Consider the following 20,151-nt stretch of genomic DNA (forward strand, 5'->3'; position numbering starts at 1 on the left):
TGGTGACGGTGCCAGAGAGGGCCTCGTGCCCGCAGCCACAGAACAGCGCCACCCCAGCGTACAGAAGGATGGTCGCGAAGAGAGAGGCATACGGGAGGACTCCCAGGCATTTGACGCAGCACTCAAAGCATCCTGGACAGGGGCGGAGAGAGAAGAGGAGAACGTTTAGATTGAAGACGGTGGTAGAATATCTTAGATATTCACAGGTGCTCTAGTCATGAAATACGGTACATGTCACACTCTATTCATGGCTTGACAGGAATTGAAATACGTTTGACACCAGAACCAAAGGAAATAAAAGCACTGTAACAGCGAGGGAATCGTTGATTCAGGATCAGAAGATCATCAAATCAGCCTTTTTCATTCAACGTTTGATTTTATTTCTTCTATTTTACTACACCAAATCCCACCGCATCTAATTTAAAACGCTCAAATGATATTCCATCTATCATCCGATAACAACAAACACTCTAACCACATTTCTCCAGTTGACCCATAGCCAATACATCGCCTGTTGCCATCTCGGGAAGGAAGTTTACTGTTACTCCAGCCAATCATAATCGTTCCTCGGACAGATTTATGGGTTTAATACAAAGAGTGCAAACATTATTGATCTGTGGATTGCGGATTGCGGCCCTGCAAATGGAATCACTCCCTTCACCCAGGCTAGAGCAGCTGCTGGATTTATGACTAGTCGTAAACACGGTGAGTGAGAGAGTGAATGAGAGTGAGAGTGAGAGCTACAAAACAGAACACTGATAGAAGGAGAGGACACAGTGAGAGAGGGATAGAAGGAGAGATGCAGTGTAATGGATAATACTGTGTCTGTGAGGGGAGTATGTTTTATTATCTCAGACTACAGGAAGTGTCTATCTGACCGTCTCCGATGAAGAAAAAGCGTGTTTGTGATACTTGAGTGGAACGCTCCCATCCATCTTCAACTGGACTGGATAGGCCAGGTTCAGATATCGCTTATCAAACGAATCGGCAAATGTCCAATTGCAATATTGAACTCCTATTTTCCATAGCCTGGTCCCAGATCCCTTCGTGCTCTTGCCAATGCCAACAACATTGGTGTTTGGCATGACAGTGAATGAAAAGGAGTTGGCATGATAGCTCAAACAGACTGGCACTCAGGCTAGGTTTTCCTTGTTGTATTACTACTGTGCAGTTGGTGACTACAGCACAAATCCCAGTTCTGATCTGTCTCTATTGTACATGAGTGCCTCTGGACTTGCTCTAGTTAGAACACTTGCAAGGCATTTAAACTGCAGGGTCCCAGTTGTGTTGTGAATGAATAACCCTCACACCTACACTACACCTTGACACCACCTGAAAGCACTCCTGTCTATTTCTGTTATACCCCTCTCTGAGCACACAGGATGCTCTGGAGACCACCACTGCTGCAGCCTGGAGAATGTGCGTAACCGTGTGTGTGTGTGTGTGTGTGTGTGTGTGTGTGTGTGTGTGTGTGTGTGTGTGTGTGTGTGTGTGTGTGTGTGTGTGTGTGTGTGTGTGTGTGTGTGTGTTAGTCAGTTGATGTCAGGTGGTATTGAGTCTACCGTGAGCACAGGACCAGACTTCAGCCAATAGGAAATCAGACTTAGTTCAGAATCCTCTGCACGTCTCTTTCACTGTCAATCATGCTTATTATCCCCTTAAGGCACAGAGGAGTGTGTGTGTGCGTGTGCGCATGTGTGTGTGTATGTGTCTGTGCAGTCAGGCGAGAGACAGGAAAGACCGTCAACTCACTCCCCATGTCTTCAGAGAGCCAAGACTGACACAGGGAGAGGAGAAACTGACAAAATAATCGTAATCTATACTGTTTCATATTACCATCATCCCATCAGGCCATGTGGTATACGGATTTTAATGTATATTCATGATGAATAAATATTGGTGAATAAATTAGAGTGATAATAGTAAGCAAATGATATATGATCATTTTACTGTACCCTCCTCTTTGTGCATTGAGGGAAGATTACTGTTTCATGCAGGGGTATGCAGCAAGATAAAACCAATCTCTGTGTCAAAAAAGTACAGGGTAAGCGGTCTCTAATTTCCCCAATCCTAGTCATATTAGTAACATTGGTTCCTTGGTGTTGGACTGAATGGGCATGCCTATATACGGTCGCTAGTGAATGTCTACACACCCCTTGCACAGTCTTCAACATTTTCTTCCATAAAATTCTATTTAAAAAAGGGATTACATAAGATTTTTTCCCTACCGATCTACACAACCTACTCCACATTTTCAAAGTGAAATAAAAATTATAGAACATTTTACAAATTCATGTAAAAAAAAAGAGGGGTGTGTAGACTTTCACTAGGCTATCGGCTCTGGTGTGTGTGTGTGTGTGAGAGAGAGGGTGTGTGTGTGTGTTCCTGTGGCAGACTAGACACAGTGGGGTATTGATTTCTGAGCCCAGTCCACAGGGATCAAAGCACAATTTGGGCAGTGGGCACCTTCATTAATCTACAAACACACCTGATAAATCGTCCAAACGGTGGAGTCATAAGCCACTGTATGATGGCAGCTGATCAATTATTTACAAAGCTGATACGTCATGTTGGTGAGGACTTGGGGAATGATTCAAGCAAGCTGTATGACTTGGATTAACAGACCAAAGTATTTTCCCATTCCAAGTGATACTGGGTTGATCACGTTTGTTGAAAAATCGTACTGCATTTACTAGAGTCAGTTGTAAATACTATAGCTATAACTTCACTATTTCATCTTATTCATTCTATAACAGGTGCAACGAATTGCAAAGATGACACGATTGCACCTCCACTGCTTTCACCAAAGTACGCCTTTCCGTCTTGCCCCAATGCCCAGCTCAGAATACTAACACAAACTGTGCTCTCTCAGTTGAGAAACATTAGAAAGAGTCCATGGATATTCATTGGAAACGGTGGGCCGGATGCCCCCAGGACTGAATCTGGGAAAGCCATTGTCAGCACAAAGTGGGAACGAGCAGCTCAGTTCACTATCTTTCCCAGGGGGGAAAATCCTTCATTCTACAAATCTATTAGCTGATGTGAGTGGGGTGTGTGTGTGTACGTGCGTGTGCGTATGTGTGTGTGTTCACAGTCCGCTCGAACACAGCGAAGGCCTGCAAACGGAATAAGACCATGTTTGCTTTCCGTTGCCCTCAGCCCAGCAGAGACATGACTGAATAGGGTGGTGGCAGGTTGTAATTACATTGCCCTCCTCTATACAATATGTCAGGCTAGACGCTGTGAGGAGGATGTGTCTGTAGCCACGCCATCCTCTTCCCCGGGCGCCGACGACGTGGATGTCGATTAAGGCAGCCCTCCGCACCTCTCTGATTAAGAGGGGTTGGGTTAAATGCGGAAGACACATTTCAATTGAATGCATTCAGTTGGACAACTGACTAGGGATCCCCCTTTCCCTAAACCTGCATATATGTACACGCACACAGGCCGGCAGATAGGCGTGGACACCCAGAGCCAGCCACAGCCAGTGGTGAAGAAAGTACCCAATTGTCATACATGAGTAAAAGTAAAGATACCTTAATAGAAAATTGTAAAAGTGAAAGTCACCCAGTAAAATACTACATGAGTAAAAGTCAAAAGTAAAATTATACATTATTTCAAATTCCTTATATTAAGCAAATCAGACAGAATCATTTTTTATTTTTTTTATTTACGGAGAGCCAGGGGCACACTCCAACACTCAGACATAATTTACAAATGAAGCATTTGTGTTTATTGAGTCTGCCAGATCAGAGGCAGTAGGGATGACCAGGGATGTTCTCTTGATAAGTGCGTGAATTGGACCATTTTCCTGTCCTGCTAAGTGTTCAAAATGTAACTAGCACTTTTTTTATTTTACCTTTATTTAACTAGGCAAGTCAGTTAAGAACAAATTCTTATTTTCAATGACAGCCTAGGAACAGTGGGTTAACTGCCTTGTTCAGGGGCAGAACAGATTTTTACCTTCTCAGCTTGGGGATTCAATCTTGCAACCTTTCGGTTACTAGTCCAATGCTCTAACCACTAGGCTACCTGCCGCCCCATCACAATTTCCCTGGGTTTCAGGGAAAATGTATGGAGTAAAAAGTACATTAGTTTCTTTAGGAATATAGTGAAGTAAAAAGTGAAGTAAAAGTAAAGTAAAATATAAATAGTAAAGTACAGAAAGACCCCAAAAACGACTTAAGTAGTACTTTAAAGTATTTTTACTTAAGTACTTTACACCACTGGCACCAGCCCTAACCTTCCACCAGCCTCCCTCACTCCCTCCCTCCACACACGCCCAATAGGATGTCATCAGAGATGATCTAACACCCTACTGACTGCCTGGTTCAGACCCCTCTGTTCAAATACACGTCTAACAATGTCCAACACTCAACACAGTTGCCTGGTGAACAGCCAGCAGGGGGAGGGCTATGTTGGATCATCATTCTTAGCGATACGTCAGACGCCACAGGCATGTCAGGAAAAGGATGATTTTGCCTACAGAGAGAGAACATATGGCGCTGTGTGCATGTTTGAAATCTGGGAAGGAACATATTGTCTTATTCATCTAGTCTGTTCATGATTGGGATAAATCCATGTATTCATCTAGTCTAATCTATGCTAGGATACTGAATTTGATAGATGACTGACTTTTGATTGATAACTAATCAATATTTACTTTCCAAGTGGATAACACACCACACATCATCTCTACAACTAATGGCACCTGATATGGGATCCATCTGACTCAAATAATAACACAGATCCATGATCTATCTCTCTATGTCCACCCTATGAACGAGAATAGTGCTACATAGATGATTAATAACTGTATGTAAGGCCCAGTAAACCAACAGACACAGAGTAGTTAGAGCGCTCCCAGTGGGCAAAAACTGGTTGAATCAACGTTGTTCCCACGTCATTTCAACAAAGAAATTCAATGTGATGACGTTGAATCAAAGTGGAAAACTGATTGAATTGTCTTTGCTTTCACCTAAATCCAGTGGCATGTTTTGTAGATTTCACTTTCAGTTCATGTTATTCGAAAACTCAACCAAATATTACATCCAAATTAGAAATGACGTCTGTGCCCAGTGGGATGTCCTGTTGATCGATGAGGTAACAGTAGATGAATGGCCTCTTAAAGGTATCTTAAAGGGGATACGAGTCCCTTAATGGGGAGGCTAGGGGAAATTTACTGTACTGCTGTGCGGTCTTAAGTGGTTGTTTTTTCATCTAGATGGATGGTGACACGCACACAAACACACATTGAATGGTGATGGATAGAGATGCTCGCTTGGCTCAATAGTTCTCTGTCAGCACTATCAACTCCATTTCCCAGGGGGCTTTGGCTTGGATGCCTAATCAGCCAGTGAGGGCCCAGTCTGTCTATCTGGTCTGCTCAGCCTTCTACACTACTTATTAAAATGGTAATCTCTTCTCGCCTCCTCCCTGTGCCCTGCGGAGGAAAAGTTCCCGTTACTTAAAATAAGACGTTCCAAGGCAACCCCCGCTTGTGAATTTTAATTAAGAAAGCCTACTTCTTTTTTTAAATCCTGGGCGGGTGTTTAAGACAGGCTATTTATATAGGGTTATATACCATGTCTGGTTATGAAGCTTGATAGGCAGGAACAATACCCCACAATTCCCTGCGTTATACTCTTAGGGCTGGCTCCAGGACACAGATTAAGCCGAGACTAGATACTCTCCATTGAGTTTGCTTTTCAGTCCAGGACTAGGCTTAATCTGTGTCTGGGAAACCAAAGACTCCACCAGCCACCCTAGTCATAGACTGCTCTCTCTGCTACCGCACGGCAAGCGGTACCAGAGCAACAAGTCTAGGTCCTAGAGGCTTCTAAACAGCTTCTACCCACAAGCCATAAGACTCCTGAACAGCTAATCAAATGGCTACCCAGACTATTTGCACTCCCCCCCCACCCCTACGCTGCTGCTACTCTCTGTTATTATCTATGCATAGCCACATTAATAACCCTACCTTTATGTACATAATTACCTCAATTACCTCGACACCGGAGTCCCCGCACATTGACACATTGACTCTGTACCGGTACCCCCTGTATATAGCACCGCTATTGTTATTTACTGCTGCTCTTTAATTATTTATTTTTGTTATCTCTTACTTTTTTTGTTAGTATTTTCTTAAAACCGCATTGTTGGTTAAGGGCTTGTAAGTAACCATTTCACTGAAAGGTGTACGTACACCTGTTGTATTCGGCGCATGTGACAAATCAAATGTGATTTGATTTGAAACCAGCCCTTACAGAAATAGTGAGCAGAATGGATTTTAGCCTAGGCTATACCTCAAGTGCTAATGACATAGAAGTTGCTAGAAAGAGCATAGGCTGTGGCATAAGCATTTATTGGCTTTGTACACTATTATCCCCTGCAGGGGCATAGGCCTCTTCCAGAATGCCTGTCATTACGAAGCAGCTGCTCAGACATTTAACAAACGTTAAAGTGAGGCAATAAAACGAGAGACAGAGGGGAGGTATGGCGTCAGTCGGATTGTTATTAAATGATTTTAAAAGCTGTGTGATATTCCATTCCAGCTGGCACATTGACCCACCTCTGTGCCCACTCCTTTGAAGGGTATTAGAGATTTAGAGTTGGGGTTGTGCCCGCCCTGCTCTTACTGTCAGTCATTGACCTCATTGGGAATGCAGCCAATCAGCTCATGCTGCTAACTGTTACTCATCGACCTCATTGGGATCACAGCCAATCAGCTCATACTACTAACAGTCACTCATCAACCTCATTAGGAATGCAGCCAATCAGTCATTGACTTTGACAGATGTGGAAGTGTTCAGACACTCATAGAGATAGAAAGAATACACAGAGACACATTCATTTGACTATAAACCACTTATTTTCCTAAAATATGATTCTAATTTGAATGTATGCCTTCTGATTGGCCATAGTGAGGGTAAGATACAAATTAGCATGTTTGTGAACTTCCTTACACAATAATAGTCTATATACTTGTCAATCCCCCAAATTATTTATGTTTGGCTTCCCTGTCTGTTCAGGCTTTATGTTTTAGCTCATCCAACTGTTAAATGAGCCAATTCATATTACCACTGATTCCATCCTGTGTTTGCATACATAGTCGTCGATATAGGCTGTGCAGCCTTGGGAATAGGGGACATGTCAATGTCGACTTCTGCCCTGACGACTTCATTTTTGCAAAGCCTGACGATTGAGCTCTGATGCACAAGGTGGAGCGCATGGGTTTACATATGGTTGTGCTTTTGAACAGAAGCAAAGGAAATCAAGTTATTACATCTAAATATGCTGCATTGTCTATAACTGAGCTCGGCGCTATACTGAGATAATTCGCTAATTAAACTGGGACTTTTTAAAGACCGCCTTGAGACCTCACATCAAACATCAAAACCTTGTGTGTAATCGTACATTTTTTCCCCCAGCACCTGTGAGAAGAAGTTCATGATCAAATTACTGTCACAGCTACTTCTCACAGCATCGAGTCATACTCCTTAAGGCATGAACATTTTGCACGATTCAAATCTCATTTGTAATGGACAGCCGAACCGTAGTGAGATGAGATGATCAATCATTAGCCTTGCTAGCATGTTTTCACCACCGCCGTCTCCCTCCCTTTCCTCAGACAGACGTACAGACAGCTAGCGGTCGACGCTATTACCCATCTCTCAGCCAGCCGGCGCGTGTGACTCAGAGGCAGTACTGAGATAAGCTCTGCTGCCTTCATCCTCCAACTGGACTCCTGACTGGAATAGCAAACAGGCCGAATGGCTCAAAGGCAAATGGGTAATGACCTAACCGTCCGTTGGTTAGCTACTAGCCGATATATACCACGGCTGTTTCTCACACTGAGACTGGCCCTCTGGTTGACATTTTCAGTACAGTCCATGTTTCACACCTCCATGTTTCTAGGACTGACTGTGACGCCGTCTGAAATGGCACCCTATTCCCTATATATGCAGACTAAAAGGATACAGGGGCCATTTAGGACGCAGCCATTATTTCAATTTGCCAGTCTAGTTGATGTTTCACACCCTCCATTTCAGTGTGAACACCAGTGTGATGCGTGATGAGAGGAGCCCGGGTGCCAAAAAATGGCTGCCTTGGCGTGAATCAGCCAGGTGGGTGTTACTCATTAGTGGTGGATGAGGGGAATTAGGTTATTACTACTATAGGACTTAGTGAACCACACACTAGGCCTACACATCCATTAAGACACAGTTTAACTACCTACAACCCAGAGCCTGTGTGTTTGTGTGTGTGATAAGGGGGATGAGAGGTATATCTGTTTGTCCAGTGCATTGTTAATGTTGACCGGCGTCCAGTAGAATAGCATGGCAGGTATTGATAGATTACAGAAAGGGACTAGAGCTCTTGCATGTGTATAAAGAGGAGCCATGGTTAATCTATACAGAAGGAGATATCCCAGCTGCCTTGGCAGACAGTACAGCATCCCATCAATTATAGGAGTTATGGAGCTGAGGCCAGGCAATGTGAAATTAACCTGAATATCCATTGACTAAATTAATTTCCTTTGACTATAATTCTTATTCCAGTCACTTTATACAAGGGCAGCGTGGCTACAGGCACACATGCATGCACGCTAGAGCTGGGCGATAATGGACAAATGCCTGAATTTATGCGATAACGATAAATAGAAAGATAAGTTTCTAATATTAATGTATTTTTTATTATCCCTTGATCTACTACTACTAGTTAGTTGTCCCATTTATAAACACCCACGTGAGCAAACTTATTTCATTTCAAACTTCACATTTCTCTAGTACATTTGAAGTCGGAAGTTTACACTTAGGATGGAGTCATTAAAACTCGTTCTTCAACCACTACACAAATCTCTTGTTATCAAACTATAGTTTTGGCAAGTCGGTTAGGACATATACTTTGTGCATGACACAAGTCATTTTTCCAACAATTGTTTAAGGCAGATTATTTCATTTTTAACTCACTGTATCACAATTCCAGTGGGTCAGAAGTTTACATACACTAAGTTGACTGTGCCTTTAAACAGCTTGGAAAATTCCATAAAATGATGTCATGGCTTTAGAAGCTTCTGATAGGCAAATTTACACCATTTGAGTCAATTGGAGGTGTACCTGCGGATGTATTTCAAGGCCTACCTTCAAACTCAGTGTCTATTTCCTTGACATCATGGGAAAATCAAAAGAAATCAGCCAAGACCTCAGAAAATAAATTGTAGACCTCCACAAGTCTGGTTCATCCTTGGGAGCAATTTCCAAATGCATGAAGGTACCACGTTCATCTGTACAAACAATAGTACGCAAGTATAAATACCATGGGACCACCCAGCCGTCATACCGCTCAGGAAGGAGACGCGTACTGTCTCGTAGAGATGAACGTACTTTGGTGCGAAAAGTGCAAATCAATCCCAGAACAGTAAAGGACCTTGTGAAGATGCTGGAGGAAACAGATACAAAAGTATCTATATCTACAGTAAAGCAAGTCCTTTATCAACATAACCTGAAAGGCCGCTCAAGAAAGAAGCCACTGCTCTGAATCGTCCATAAAAAAAGCCAGACTATGGTTTGCAACTGCACCTGGGGACGAATCATACTTGTTGGAGAAATGTCCTCTAGTCTGATGAAACAAAAATAGAACTGTTTGGCCATAATGACCATCGTTATGATTGGAGGAAAAAGGGGAGGCTTGCAAGCCAAAGAACACCATCCCAACCATGAAGCACGGGGGTGGCAGCATCATGGTGTGTGGGTGCTTTGCTGCAGGAGGGACTGGTGCACTTCACAAAAAAGATGGCATCATGAGGCAGGAAAATTATGTGGATAAATTGAAGCAATATCTCAAGACATCAGTCAGGAAATTGAAGCTTGGTCTCAACTGGGTCTTCCAAATGGACAATGACCCCAAGCATACTTTCAAAGTTGTGGCAAAATGGCTTAAGGACAACAGTTAAGTTATTGGAGTGGCCATCACAAAGCCCTGACCTCAATCCTGTAGAACATTTGTGGGGAGAACTGAGAAAGCGAGGAGGCCTACAAACCTGACTCAGTTACACCAGCTCTGTCAGGAGGAATGGGGCAAAATTCACCCAACTTATTGTGGGAAGGTTGTAAAAGGCTACCTGAAACGTTTTACCAAAGTTAAGCAAGTTGAAAGGCAATGCTACCAAATACTAATTGAGCGTATGTAAATTTCTGACCCACTAGGAATGTGATGAAAGAAATAAAAGCTGAAATAAATCATTCTAAACTAAGTTTAATGTATTTGGCTAAGGTGTATGTAAACTTCTGACTTCAACTGTATACAGTAGGCTACTTATTGTAATGAACGATATCAGCAAAAAGCCTGCGATAAATGATCGGTATGGTTGGTGTCAATAATGTACGATTTATCGTCCCAACTCTAACACACACACACACACAGACAGATTGCATATAGATCCAAAACCTTGATCCCAATATGATCAGATCAACTATCCTTGACTAACACCACACTCTTCCAGTCCAGCTCACCCTTTCGCAGTCTAGACCAATAGAAACCAGACACCCCATTTAGTCTAGTCACCAGGTCTCATAGGGCAGTAACCGATGTGCCAATGTCACAGGACACTTCATTCTACTCCATTGTCCCTTCATAATTGAATCAAGCAGCACTGAGATGTCTGTTGGAAGGCAAAGTCAATACCAGACAGTCGATACAGATGCAGTATCTACCTGGAGTACCATCTACTGCCACAGAGTAGGGAGAGACAGGCACCGTACACAGTGTTGGGATAGAAGACGGTATCATAAGCCAATGATACAGTATCTACCTACTTTCTATGTCACAACAGGAAGAGATGGGAGAATATTGTTTACAGTAACCACATAGAATACGGTGTATTCCATTATCTACATGAGCATAGCACTTAAAATGTATGCCCCAATATATTGCTTTAGTTGAAGTGGTATGCTAGTGTGGGTATGCTAGTGTGGGTATGCTAGTGTGGGTATGCTAGTGTGAATTTTGGCACAGACTGCAGATATTATTCCCTTTGTGTCTCAAGTAAACCCTTTGTCTCATTGCAACTCATGCTCCACCGACAGCCTGCATCCTGGGTAATATCTCCCATGCTGCTCGGCTCCACAGGGGGTGACGATTGGCCTCTTTTTTCTCTCTCAGCATTCTATCTGTTAATCTTGTTGCATATTCATCATCGTTATTGTTATTAGCACAGTTTCTCGGCACGCGAGACCGATAGACAGACATCCTTATCCAAAATGAAACACAGTACAGAAGACACAGAACTCACATTTGATTTGACATTCCTTTATGAATTGTAAATGTTTCAGACCGATGTGTGACTCAAATCAAACTCGGCGCAATTCAATGACATATAAATGTGTCATAGTTCTTGCAGGCTTAAACGTGTATCTATCTTTAATAAAGAATTGATCGCAAGTGATTTGAAATCCCTGGGTGTGACTGAGAATGTAGTGTGGTAGTACTGTGGTAGTGTCACCACAGAAACCTACAGTGTGACTGTCAGGGAAGCAACGCCCTCAGAGCAGGACGGACAAGCCAAGATCACAACAATAACACTCTACTTTCCTCAGGCTATAACACGCTAACCCCCACTTTAACCACACACACACACACACACACACATAAACACACATACACACACACACACACACACACAAAATATGAAGGTGTTTTCATCACCATTACCATCAAGTCAGATGCAATAATGTTTGAAAAAATGCCAGAACATTAAAATGAATGTCAGGTCCGCTAACGAATTAGGCGACCAGTTTCGTGGGGAACGTATTGGAATGATCGGTCCGTACAACTGGTTACTTTTATTAATGCATGTGTAAATCGGGTTTGGACTAGCTGTTCTGAATTAATTTCCAGAAGTGGATGAATTATCCCTGTCGGCGGTGAGGCAGGCAAGCTACATGATTTTATATGATTAGAGCCTTGTTGCTATGGTACCTATGGGGCATTCCCTTTAAACCATCACTTTTTAAATGATTTATGAAGGTGGCGGTATTCAAAATACAGGATAGACAGACACGGAAAGAAAACTGAAAAATGATGAGGAAAGAAGTGTGTGTGTGTGTGTGTGTGTGTGTGTGTGTGTGTGTGTGTGTGTGTGTGTGTGTGTGTGTGTGTGTGTGTGTGTGTGTGTGTGTGTGTGTGTGTGTGTGTGTGTGTTTGGCATAGAAAAAAATAGTCTTGGTCTAGCAGGTGTACATTTTCACTAATAGGATTTAAAGTCAATATTAAGGGATAGATGCTGAGTTGAAGCGGCCCTCCCTCTCTCCATTTCCAAAGTTCAAAGGATGATGGGAGATTTGGGTCGGGGAGCGGGGTGGGACGAGGTAAAAACATTTTTTTTTTTTTTAATACTGTTAAGAAGGATAACCCACCATCATCGGTCCATCATCGGAGTATTAAAATTAATATTAAAATGTAATATGGCTCAGCCCAGACAACATTTAGAGAGACTAGGACAGATTGGGAAAAATGGAGCCGGGGAGGATCCTTCAGTACAACACCAAGCAACAAAGAAAATAAGCTGTTCAAGCCTCTAACACTACAGGAGATATGAAAGCAGCTTGGTGAATAATTAATATGCATAATTTGCATATCAGTCTAGAGAAGTAGCGGTAAGAGCAGTAACAGGGTCCCAGAGCCCCTTCTGTAACTGCAGGTGCCGTTTTCTCAGGCGCCTCTCAAAGTGGTCTACTTTGGCTCTGTGATGGGATGTTTCCTTACACAGGGAGACAGACAGATACACAGCAAATTATTGTTTTGTTTTATTGTTTATTGTTTTATTTATGTGTTTTTTGTTGTTTGGGTGAAATGGGTTAATTGGAGAAATCGGTGGTATACTATGAAGCCACTTGAAAGACAGTCCAACAACACTTTCTCTGATTGTAAGTGGTGCAAAGCACTCAATAAAAGTGGCAAAGCACTCAAGAAAATGTGCGAATCAAATCAAATCAAATTGTATTTGTCACATGCGCCGAATAAAACAGGTGTAGACCGTACAGTGAAATGTTTACTTACAAGCCCTTAACCAAAAATGCTTTAAGAAGTTAAGAAGAAAAATGTGTAGCAGAGAGAACAGTCTATGACTAGGGTGGCTGGAGTCTTTGACAATTTGTAGGGCCTTCCTCTGGTACCGCCTGATATAGAGGTCCTGGGTGGCAGGAAGCTTGGTCCCAGTAATGTACTGGGTCTTACGCACTACCCTCTGTAGTGCCTTGCGGTCGGAGGCTGAGGAGTTGCCATACCAGGCAGTGATGCAACCAGTCAGGATACTCTCAATGGTGCAGCTGTAGAACCTTTTGAGAATCTGAGGACCCATGCCAAATCTTTTCAGTCTCCTGAGGGGGAATAGGCTTTGTCATGCCCTCTCCACGACTGTCTTAAGTGTGTTTGGAACATGATAGTTTGTTGGTGATGTGGACACCAAGGAACTTGAACTTCTCAACCTGCTCCTCTGCAGCTCCGTCGATGAGAATGGGGGCGTGCTCGGTCCTCCTTTTCCTGTAGTATACAATCATCTCCTTTGTCTTGATCACATTGAGGGAGAGGCTGTTGTCCTGGCACCACACGGCCAGGTCTCTGACCTCCTCCCTATAGGCTGTCTCGTCGTTGTTGGTGATCAGGCCTACCACTGTTGTGTCATCAGCAAAATTTATGATGGTGTTGGAGTCGTGCCTGGCCATGCAGTCATGAGTGAACAGGGAGTACATCAGGGGACTGAGCACACACCCCTGAGGGGCCCCCATGTTGAGGATCAGCGTGGCGGATGTCTTGTTGCCTACCCTTACCACCCGGAGGCGGCCCATCAGGAAGTCCAGGATCCAGTTACAGAGGGAGGTGTTTAGTCCCAGGTTCAGCTTAGTGATGAGCTTTGAGGGCACTATGGTGTTGAATGCTGAGCTGTAGTCAATGAATAGCATTCTTACATAGGTGTTCCTTTTTTCCAGGTGTGAAAGGACAGTGTGGAGTGGAATAGAGATTGCATCATCTGTGGATCTGTTGGTGTGGTATGCAAATTGTTGTTGGTCTAGGGTTTCTGTGATAATGGTGTTGATGTGAGCCATGACCAGCCTTTCAAAGCACTTCATGGCTACATACGTGAGTGCTACGGGTCGGTAGTCATTTAGGCAGGTTACCTTAGTGTTCTTGGGCACAGGGACTATGGTGGTCTGTTTGAAACATGTTGGTATTACAGACTCAGTCAGGGACAGGTTGAAAATGTCAGTGAAGACACTTCCTGGTAATCCGTCTGGCCCTGCGGCCTTGTAAATGTTGACCTGTTTAAAGGTTTTACTCACATCGGCTACGGAAAGTGTGATCACACAGTCGTCCAGAACAGCTGATGCTCTCATGCATGCTTCAGTGTTGCTTGCCTCGAAGCGAGCATAGAAGTAATTTAGCTCATCTGGTAGGCTTGTGTCACTGGGCAGCTAGAGGCTGTGCTTCCCTTTGTAGTCTGTAATAGTTTGCCCTGCGTCCGAGCTGTCGGACCCATGCTTTGTGTGATGCTTGATTGTTTTTCTCCTCAACAGACTGGTGCATGGTTGTGATAATTCGTCCCAAAGGTTCAATGCCAAAAACACTGCTAACACTGTCACAGAACCAATGTCCTGTGACAGTGTTATGTTCTGTGAAAGAGATGCATCAGCTTCTAGTCTACACACAGAGAGATGCAGCACCTCATGTTGAGTCTAACTCCTCCTGCCTGAGAACAGAGTGGTGAGGTCAGATACCAGAATTTGATATGACGTTCAGAGGAGTCATAATAGAGAGAAAGAGATACAGAGAGAAAGAGAGAAACAGAATTCAACTGCCCTGAGGTGACGCTATGTTTAGAGTTGTCACCAAACCTCCCCCTCCCTCCCTCCCTCCCTCCCTCGACACCACTTCAGAGGTGTTCCCCTGGGGACAGGCCGGATAGCCCTAGCAGACAGCCGTCACATGTCACTAGCATCCCTTCAGCTGACAGAGTTCTGGAGCTCACAGTCACGTCAAACAGGCTGTGTGTGTCTGTGTGTTTCCCTGACTCTTCCCTTCTCTTCCTCTAGGGAAACCACAACCAGCTTTTCCCCCTCTTTAAACAGCTTTGATAAAACGGTTCTGAAGTTCTCAGTGATGTCATCTTTAGTAGGTTTTCTGAGTCGGTTAGTTGGTTTTGACCTATTGTGTTTGGGGTCATAGGCGGTTATAGTCAAGGTTATACCCTGGTCTAGTGTGGCCTTTAGATGACCCCTTCCAACCTTGTGTGGTGAGGTCAGGATGTGGATGTGAACCACAAACTTGAAATCCCTCTCCGATTCAACCCAATCTACCATTCAGAAAAGCGTGTTTGCTTTATCCATATGTCCTATCTTCTTTAGATGGAAATACATGCATGGCTTTCCATAAAGCATAGCCATATATGTAGGCTATAGGTTATGGCTCTGTTATGGCTCTCAATAGGCCTACTGTAACTATCCACCTCTAGTCCTTTGGAACGCTTCATACTGTAGTGCATTAACCACATCAACTAAATCCAACCCCATTGTCCTCCTCTGTCAGTACAGGTCCATAGGTCCCCTTATAGCGATCTGCTCCATCACCTGCAGTTAGATTTTAGCGCTATGCATCTGTCTGGCGTGCTAGCGTTTAGCCGTAGCGATGGTGTTGCCTTGACGGCGCATATGTTAGAGAAGGCTGGACAAATGGGAGAGTGCAGTGGCAGAGGCAGAACGCTCGGGATGGGAGACAGAGAGGATGCTTCTTCCATTATTTAGGGCTGCTAGCCTGCCAGGGTCATTAATAATGTAGCTAGCCTAGCGTCGCGCTGGGACCGCCTTGCTCTGTGCTGCTGCTGCTGCTGTTGTGATGCTGTGGGGAGAATCATTCCGGTGGCCGGGTCTGATGGAGGACTTATTATAAAGGCATAACCAGGATCATAGGTGTGTGTGTGTGTGTGTGTGTGTGTGTGTGTGTGTGTGTGTGTGTGTGTGTGTACAGTGCATTGCAAAAGTGTTCACCCCCCTTGGCGTTTTTCCCCCTTTGTTGCATTACAACCTGTAATTTAAATGGATTTTTATTTGGATTTCATGTAACGGACATACACAAAATAGTCCAAATTGGTGAAGTGAAATGAAAAAAAATACTAAAAAAATGAAAAGTGGTGCGTGCATATGTATTCCCCCCTTTGCTATGAAGCCCCTAAATAAGATCTGGTGCAACCAATTACCTTCAGATGTCACATAATTTGTTAAATAAAGTACACCTGTGTGCAATCTAAGTGTCACATGATCTGTCACATGATCTCAGTATATATACACCTGTTCTGAAAGGCCCCAGAGACTGCAACACCACTAAGCAAGGGGCACCACCAAGCAAGCAGCACTATGAAGACCAAAGAGCTCTCCAAAAAGGTCAGGGACAAAGTTGTGGAGAACAGATCAGGGTTGGGTTATAAAAAAATATCAGGACCTTTGAACATCCCACAGAGCACCATTAAATCCATTATTAAAAAATGGAAAGAATATGGCACCACAACAAACCTGCCAAGAGAGGGCCGCCCACCACGGACCAGGCAAGGAAGGCATTAATCAGAGAGGCAACAAAGAGACCAAAGATAACCCTGAAGGAGCTGCAAAGCTCCACAGCGGAGATTGGAGTATCTGTCCAAAGGACCATTTTAAGCCATACACTCCACAGATCTGGGCTTTACGGAAGAGTGTCCAGAAAAAAGCCATTGCTTTTTTTATTTTTTTGGCAAACACGTTTAGTGGGCGTGTGGGAGACTCAAACATATGGAAGAAGGTACTCTGGTCAGATGAGACTAAAATTGAGCTTTTGACCATCAAGGAAAGCGGTATGTCTGGCACAAACCCAACACCTCTCAACACCTTGAGAACACCACCCCCACAGTGAAGCATGGTGGTGGCAGCATCATGTTGTGGGGATGTTTTTCATCGGCAGGGACTGGGAAACTGGTCAGAATTTAAGGAATGATGGATGGCGCTAAATACGGGGAAATTCTCGAGGGCAACCTGTTTCAGTCTTCCAGAGATTTCAGACTGGGATGAAGGTTCACCTTCCAGCAGGACAATGACCCTAAGCATACTGTTAAAGCAACACTCGAGTGGTTTAAGGGAAAACATTTAAATGTCTTGGAGTGGCCTAGTCAAAGCCCAGACCTCAATTGTATTGAGAATCTGTGGTATGACTTAAAGATTGCTGTACACCAGCGGAACCCATCCAACTTGAAGGAGCTGGAGCCGTTTTGCCTTGAAGAATGGGCAAAAATCCTAGTGGCTAGATGTGCCAAGCATAGAGAGACATACCCCAAGAGACTTGCAGCTGTAATTGCTGCAAAAGGTGGCTCTACAAGGTATTGACTTTGGGGGGGGGGGGGGGGGGGGGTGAATAGTAATGCACATTTTTCATTTTGTTGTCATATTTCTTGCTTGTTTCACAATAAAACATATTTAGCATCTTCAAATAATTCAAATGAATCAAATGATTCAAACCCCCCAAATATCTATTTTAATTCCAGGTGGTAAGGCAACAAAATAGGAAAAATGCCAAGGGGGGTGAATACTTTCGCAAGCCACTGTATGTGTGAGTGGTGTGTTTAGGTAATGTCAGTGAAATAAGTATTTGTCCTATAATCACCATAACAATGCCAAAACAAGACAATATCGACCATGACCCATTGTTGTCAACAATGACAGTCACATAGGTGAAATGCATTTACAATCAGGCAGAACGGCATATAAAATGGACTTTTATGAGAACACACTAAAACGATTGAAGCTCCCTCATTCCGTGATGTGTTCATACTCAATCCCACACAAAAAATCCATGCTGCATTTTGGACAATAAATATAATATAATAAATATATTTTATTAGGCCTCTAAATGGTCATCCTGACCCAGTTCTAAAGGGTTCAGCCGGTTTAGTGGAGACACACACACTGCTACAGTACAAGCAACAGAAGGCGTCTCCCTCATGACAAAGAGACTCCTCTCCTGCCCACCACCTCGCGCTCCCTCTCGCCTCTCGCCTCTCTCCCCTCTCGTCACCTTTCCGGTCTTTCCATCTGTCAGAGCCCATGTCAAACAGGCACCCCAGGGATTACCCCCCTCCCACCTTTAATCCATACGGGGATCAAAGGTCATAATCACCTAATGGTTACCTCTGAGCGGGGGAAAGAATAGAACCAGCGTCTTCAATAGAAGCCAGGATCTAGTGGGTAATTGATACAAGGCAGCCCCGTTTGCCACTCTATCCTTTCTCTGTACAGCTATACACCAGCTAATCCTGTGAGGTGAGGGAGGGGTAACGAGACAATGGAAGGGGAATTACATCCCGCTACACGCAGTAAGACTGAACAAAGACACACAAGGGTCATAGACATCAGGCAAAGCAGCTATTGTTAGGGTTTGAAATACTATATACTGTAGTTTAATAAATCAAAGTCAATTAGCAAATGGGTTTCGTTGATAACGTAGCTATAAGTGACCTTCTATTGTTCAGAAGGAACAACCCACCTATGTAACAGTGAGGAATAGAGAGGCCAGCTTCCTCTTTCCCCTTTTGTTGCGGATGTGAGGAATAGCTCCCTATAGCTGTTAGCTTTAACACTGTACCAACCTCTCCTCCTCGTGCCGGTGTGTATAGGCCTCTCCGGCTCCTCCTCCACCCCTCCTCTCCGCCCGACTCATGTGCGCATGTTTAATCGACCAGCGTGGTTGCCATGTCGACGGGCGACAGGGAGGGAGAACAGCGCAAATTCGGCTCTAGCACTCAGTGACCCACTTAACTGTAGAATGTCACAACAGATACACTGGGAAGGACAACGTGTGTGTTGTATATTATGACTGGGCTAATTCACATTAAGTAAGGTCTAGGAAGATCTGGTTTAAAGCCAGTCACAGAAATCCCCTACTATGCCACATCTCCATATTTGGAGATAGTTAAGATGTGGAACAGATGTCAGAATCGACTGGAAGATAAACATGCAGAGCAGAGTGTGTACGTTTCTGTAAACGCTGGTTCCCTGGCTTATATTTACTGCTTTGTACAGATCAAAAGTCTAGTTTCAAATACTGTTGTATTCATAGTACGAAGTCTGAAAATCTGTAAAATCGGGGACAGGGAGGGAAATGAAAGACAGTACAAGTTGACACAGAGTGGAAGGATGCTAGAGAAAGAGACAGAGAGACGGAGAGAGAGACGGATGGATAAACAGACAGACAGACAGAGTTAAAGTCGAAAGTTTACATACACATAGGTTGGAGTCATTAAAACTCATTTTTCAACCCCTCCACAAATGTCTTGTTAACAAACTATAGTTTTTGCAAGTCGGTTAGGACATCTACTTTGTGCATGCAATTTTTCCAACAATTGTTTACGGACAGATTATTTCACTTATAATTCACTGTATCACAATTCCAGTGGGTCAGAAGTTTACATACACTAAGTTGACTGTGACTTTAGAAAGCTTGAAAAATTCCCCAAAATGATGTCATGGCTTTAGAAGCTTCTGATTGGCTAATTGACATCATTTGAGTCAATTGGAGGTGTACCTGTGGATGTATTTCAAGGCCTACCTTCAAACTCAGTGCCTCTTTGCTTGACATCATGGGAAAATCTAAAGAAATCAGCCAAGACCTCAGAAAATAAATTGTAGACCTCCACAAGTCTGGTTCATCCTTGGGAGCAATTTCCAAACGCCTGAAGGTAACACGTTCATCTGTACAAACAATAGTACGCAAGTATAAACACCATGGGAACACGCAGCTGTCATAGCGCTCAGGAAGGAGACGCGTTCTGTGTTAGAGATGAACGTACTTTGGTGCGAAAAGTGCAAATCAATCCCAGAACAACAGCAAAGGACCTTGTGAAGATGCTGGAGGAAACAGGTACAAAATTATCTATATCCACAGTAAAACGAGTCCTATATCGACATAAACTGAAAGGTTGCTCAGCAAGGAAGAAGCCACTGCTCCAAATCCTCCATAAAAAAGCCAGACTACGGTTTGCAACTGCACATGGGGACAAAGATCGTACTTTTTGGAGAAATGTCCTCTGGTCTGATGAAACAAAAATAGAACTGTTTGCCCATAATGACCATCATTATG

At 43.6% G+C, this 20,151-nt stretch overlaps 1 protein-coding gene across 3 annotated transcripts in view; it reads right to left on the reverse strand.

Annotated features, from left to right (window-relative positions):
• LOC129841334 (neuronal membrane glycoprotein M6-a) overlaps positions 1 to 20,151 on the reverse strand; it is an 82,604-nt gene that overhangs the window by 13,219 nt on the left and 49,234 nt on the right. For all 3 annotated transcript variants that reach the window (XM_055909558.1, XM_055909557.1, XM_055909559.1), the window contains exon 2: positions 1 to 132. This exon is cut by the window's left edge and continues 61 nt beyond it. In XM_055909558.1, the coding sequence (XP_055765533.1) occupies positions 1 to 132 (132 nt within the window). The remainder of the gene's footprint in view (positions 133 to 20,151) is intronic.

The sequence above is a fragment of the Salvelinus fontinalis genome, chromosome 42 (genome assembly GCF_029448725.1).
Source record: "Salvelinus fontinalis isolate EN_2023a chromosome 42, ASM2944872v1, whole genome shotgun sequence".
Lineage (NCBI taxonomy): Eukaryota > Metazoa > Chordata > Actinopteri > Salmoniformes > Salmonidae > Salvelinus > Salvelinus fontinalis.